This window comes from Portunus trituberculatus, chromosome 50 (genome assembly GCF_017591435.1).
Source record: "Portunus trituberculatus isolate SZX2019 chromosome 50, ASM1759143v1, whole genome shotgun sequence".
NCBI classification, from domain to species: Eukaryota; Metazoa; Arthropoda; class Malacostraca; order Decapoda; family Portunidae; genus Portunus; species Portunus trituberculatus.
In genome coordinates this window covers 19,375,509-19,381,174 of record NC_059304.1, presented here as the reverse complement: position 1 = coordinate 19,381,174, position 5,666 = coordinate 19,375,509, and the positions used below count along the sequence as shown (strand labels likewise).

General features: G+C 40.0%; 1 protein-coding gene across 1 annotated transcript in view; it reads left to right on the top strand.

Annotated features, from left to right (window-relative positions):
* The window catches only part of LOC123499903 (histone-lysine N-methyltransferase, H3 lysine-79 specific-like), a 64,378-nt gene extending 59,355 nt beyond the window's left edge, over positions 1-5,023 (top strand). The window contains 2 exon segments of the mRNA XM_045248436.1: positions 3,470-3,665; positions 4,923-5,023. Of these exon segments, the coding sequence (XP_045104371.1) occupies positions 3,470-3,665; positions 4,923-5,023 (297 nt within the window).
* The last annotated feature ends 643 nt before the right edge of the window (positions 5,024-5,666 follow it).

Below are 5,666 nucleotides of genomic sequence, written 5' to 3'. Positions count from 1 at the left end.
CCCGTTTTCTTTATCTAATGGAGGGACGAAGGGGTGCTTAAGTAATGTTGTCCCGTCCCTCTCATCCGGTGTTAGTTAACCTCTTCAGTACTGGGACACATTTTTACCTTGAGATTTGTGTACAATTAGACCATTTTATTGATATTAGGAAGGGTCTACGAAGGTCAGAAGATTAATACCCACAGTTTTCACTATTTTAACCCCTCCTCCCCACATGAGTTTCTGAAGCAGTATAGAATCACCAAATAGTAAGCAGAGTGAATATGAAAATGAGTCATGGTACTGAAGGGGTTAAAGGGATGTTATCTTTGATGTGAACACGATTATTAATACCTGTGATGGGTGAACAAAGACAAGATTTAGGGAAAAGTGTCATTTGTATAGGTCTGTTTGTCATTTGTGTTATTTCTAGTAATATTTCAAAAGGGGAAAGATGTGTTGTTGATAAGGAAGTTTTGTTTTTTATATGTGGTGTGTGTGTGTGTGTGTGTGTGTGTGTGTGTGTGTGTGTGTGTGTGTGTGTGTGTGTGTGTGTGTGTGTGTGTGTGTGTGTGTGTGTGTGTGTGTGTGTGTGAGAGAGAGAAGAGAGAGAGAGAGAGAGAGAGAGAGAGAGAGAGAGAGAGAGAGAGAGAGAGAGAGAGAGAGAGAGAGAGAGAGAGAGAGAGAGAGAGAGAGAGAGAGAGAGAGAGAGAGAGATTTCTTTGTTTTAATGACAAACATTGCTATTCAGTAGCATGTACAATCATGTAGTACATACACTGAATATACTAATCTTTCAGTTACGATTCATTACATTCAAAACTTTAAAGGTGGTCCCGGCTGTGCCTTTCGAGCGGCGTGGTGACACTGTGCTACAATGTTTCGTCTTCACTAAAACTGCACTGTTGTGTTTTACCTTAAATTAAGATTATAAATATCAAGTCAAGTTTCGTCCAGTCTGGTGACACTGCACTGGAATATTGTGCCTTACTTAAAACTGTTATGTTTTACCTTGAATGGAAATATGAGTGTTCCGAAGTGCTTAGCCTTCTTTTTTATTTTAGTTTAATTAATTAATTTTTTGTTTGTTTTTTTTTTTATGGCCGTTGTGGCCTATAGCGCCTGTAGGTCTACTTGAAGAGTATGCGAAGCACCCATTAGTGGCACAGGCAATTTTATTTATAGTGGTACCCATATTAGGGTCCATATCACCACCCAAGTGCATTTAGTGAAACCACCTAGAACCTGGGTATCATGGTGACATGTAGGTAACTCTAAACCACTCGACAAATGGCAAGTATCAAGGCTGTACGTGGTGGATTCGATCCTACGCGTGGACGTCTGCCGATTAGTTCTCCTTACCGAACCTAACCTAAGCAGACCTAACTTAATAGAAGAGAATGTAACACGGATCATCAAAGTTCCTTGCATTTATGTCGAATGAAAAGAGTGGCGCGAGGGAAGGGAAGTAATGATTCAAGATAGCCATGTCATTTTGCCAACTAACGTAACCTAACGGAGCAGAACACAACATAACACGGCCCATTAAAAAGCTACTGATGAAAGCTGCGTAGTTATCGAACCTAACCTAACCAAACAAAACGGCATCCAACAGGAATATACGACAGGGCAGTAAACTTTTTGTACCAAACCAAACCAAACCAAACCAAACCAAACCTAACTTAACATAACCCAATCTAACCTGACCTAACCTAACCTAACCTTATCTCACCAAACCCAGTCTAACGCAACCTTACCTTACCTCACCTGGCTTTACCTTAACTCATCTTAATTAACCTGACCTTACCTTTACAATTTTCATACAAGAACTGGGAAAAAAAGAAAGAGACAAACACAAATAAAACAAACTAAACGAAATCAAAATCATATACTAATTACAATTCATGAGTGAGAGTGATCATGATGAGCTGGAGGAGGAGGAGGAGGAGGAGGAGGAGGAGGAGGAGGAGGAGGAGGAGGAGGAGGAGGAGGAGGAGGAGGAGGAGGAGGAGGAGGAGGAGGAGGAGGAGGAGGAGGAGGAGGAGGAGGAGGAGGATAGGGCATGTTTCTAATCAGTTTGTCAATATCCCTCCACACATGGCCTTGTGTTACGGTGGTGGGCGGGTGAGTGAGTGAGAGAGAGAGAGAGAGAGAGAGAGAGAGAGAGAGAGAGAGAGAGAGAGAGAGAGAGAGAGACCCCCACACACACACACACACACACACACACACACACACACACACACACACACACACACACACACACACTCCTTTGCATAACTATAGCGCAACAAACAGGCCAGCTAGTAACGGAACAACTAAGCAAGCGATCCTTACTGCTCTAAGACTTCAGCATTGACTTTTACTACACAATTAAACTCAATGTCATGATAGGCCGTGCTTTGATGATTATTGCTATTCTTTTCATAATTCATGCCATTATCATTAATTAAACTTCTCTCCTCACGTCATGGTGAGTATAAACTGACTGGATGGGGAGTGAGGGGAAAGGGGAGAGAGGAAGGGGAGAGCGAGAGGGGAGAGTGAAAGGGGAGAGTGAGAGGGGTGACAGATGCAAGGAGGAAAGGTCAAACAGGTCAGCCCATGATAGTCTCCCCTCATCTCCACTCCCCTCGCTTCTTCCTTTCTCTTCCTCTTCCCCCGCCCCCGCCCCCGCTCGCTGTCTCTCCTTTCCCCACATCCTTCCTTCCCTTCACCGATTTATTGTACGAGATCTATGTGACTACCACTACTACCACTACTATTACTGCTACTACTACTACTATTACTACTACCACTACTATTACTACTACTACTACTACTACTACTACTACTACTACTACTACTACTATTACAACTACAGCTGCTAATATGACTACTACTATTACTACTACTACTACTGCTGCTACTGCTGCTGCTGCTGCTGCTGCTGCTGCTGCTGTGACTGCTGCTGCTGCTGCTGCTGCTGCTGCTACTGCTGCTGCTGCTACTACTACTACTACTAATAATAATAATAATAATAATAATAATAATAATAATACCGTTACTACTATAACTACTACTACTGTTACTACTACTACTACTACTACTACTACTACTACTACTACTACTACCACTACTACTACTACTACTGCTGCTGTTACTATTACTGTTACTGCAACTACTACTACTACTACTACTACTACTACTACTACTACTACTACTACTACTGACTACTACTGCTACTACTACTACTACTTTGATACAACAAAAAACTGCTTTGAAAGCCTGGAAAAAAGACAGAAGCAATATATACTTAGAAAATACTTTTAAAGACTTAAAGTGTCAAGTTAGAAGATCTATTCACTACTCTAAGTCCGAACACTACAATAAAAAGCTTGACAAAAACAAAGGCAATGGCAAACTCATCTGGAAAACCATTAATGAATTAATCCCTAATAATAAAAGAAGTAACCAGGCTATCATTTGTGACAATAAACAAACCATGATGCAGACTGCCAACCTTTTCAATGATTACTTTGCTAACGTTGGTAAAAGCACTTTGGAGAAGACTCACTCATGTCACTCCACACGCCTCCCAACTACAGATTCACTTGATAATATTGACTCCAACTGTCTGTTCAGACCAGAACCAGTTGACTGGCAAACTTTAGTCCTTACCATTGCATGTAGGAACAACAGTGACGCATGTGGGTCTGACGGGATACCACTAAGATTCCTTAATGATTCTCTTCCTGTGATTATTCCCTATTTAACCACCATCATTAATACATCAATAGTCACAGCAATTTTTCCTGCAGTATGGAAATACGCAATCATGGTACCCATTCTAAAGAAGGGTGATATAAACGACCCAAATAACTTTCTCTTCTTCCAGTCCTTTCCAAAGTGCTTGAAAAAGCAGTTTCATTTCAGTTGATTCACCATCTAGAATCTAATCACTTACTGAGTAATACCCAACATGGTTTCAGACCAAAGCTATCTACCACCTCTGCTCTTTTAACTCTTACGAAAAAATTATATTCCAACATGGATAATAAAAAAGTCTCCCTTGTCTCCCTCTGCGATTTATCAAAGGCCTGTGACAGCGTTAGCCACGATATTTTACTAAAAAAATGCCTTAAATGCAATGTCGATTCATTTTGGTTTGAGAGTTACCTTGGCAACATAATTCAATCAGTTCGAATTAATGGCATCATGTCCGATAAGACAAGTATTTCATACGGAGTGCCTCAGGGTCTGTTCTTGGCCCTATTCTCTTTAATATCTATGTCAACGACCTTGTATCATTCCTCCCTAACTGCGACGTCATTCAGTACGCAGATGACACTCAAATCATTCTTTCAAACAATATCAATAACTTAAGAGACCTTATACAAAAAGCTGAAGACACTCTCAAATTAGCTCAATTGTATTTTAATGCAAATGGTCTAATGCTTAATGCTAAAAAATCAATGCATTTTGGTAGGAAATAGGAGGCTTTTATCAATGATTCCCCGACACCCACCTGATGGTGGAAGACAATGTTATCACTCCCAGCACATCAGTCAAGAACTTAGGCATATTCTTTGATAACCACCTGTTGTTCGACACACATATCACAGAGATGATAAAAAAAAAAAAAAAGCATTGGAATCATTATGTTCATTAACAGAACGAAAGACAATTTTAATAAATCAACAAGAATAATGGTGGTACAATCATTAGTTTTAAGTATTTTAAACTACGGCATAAGCATCTGGGGAGCTGCCAACATCACTCAAGTAAATCAGGTACAAATCATTCAGAATTTTGCAGCCAAAGTGGGTCTCGGTGGCGCTGCAAAGAATGACCACATTACTCCCTTCTTAAAGGAATGGAAATGGCTGAAAATAAAACACCAGTATCAGTTCGAGATCTTAACACTCACATATAGCATGACCTTCCTGAGTGGTTGCTCCCACTAGCCTGTGTTGGTGACACTCGCAGTGCCCACGTCAACACCAGGCAGACTGAACACCTACACGTACCCAGCTGTCACACCTGCTTTGCCACCATGTCTTTCTAAGTGACGACTGCTCCTTCACTTTGGAATAGCCTGCTCCCTCTTGTACAACACGCCCCGCCCCTGTTCACCTTTAAATCAGGTCTTAAACAGTTCCTACTTGATAAGCAATTTCTCTAGTCGTATATACATATATATCTATTTTATTATTTTTAGGTTTTTTATCTCATTTTAATTGTAGTTATTTTACTTCTGACCGTGATAGGCTTTGTCCTGTCACTTTTTATGTTTGTTTTTTCTTGGCTCAGCATTGTTGCATTGTGTTTTATCTTTTATTTGACTCAACACTGTTGCATTGTGTGTCTCTTCTATATGTTAATGTAGGTCTGGCAAAACTTCATTGGCCATATTGTATGACTCATGTAATAGCTTTTAATGACCAAAAGTTGTATGTCAAGAATAACCAATGTAATAATGGAAATGAATAAATTCTTAAATTCTTAAATTCTTCTTCTTCCTCCTCCTCCTCCTCCTCCTCCTCCTCCTCCTCCTCCTCCAGTTAATAGTAATACTAATACTAATACTAATATTAATACTATTACCACTACTACTACTACTCCTACTACTAATACTAATACTACTTCTACTCCTACTACTAAAACTACTACTTATAATAACAACAACAACAACAACAACAGACCACCAC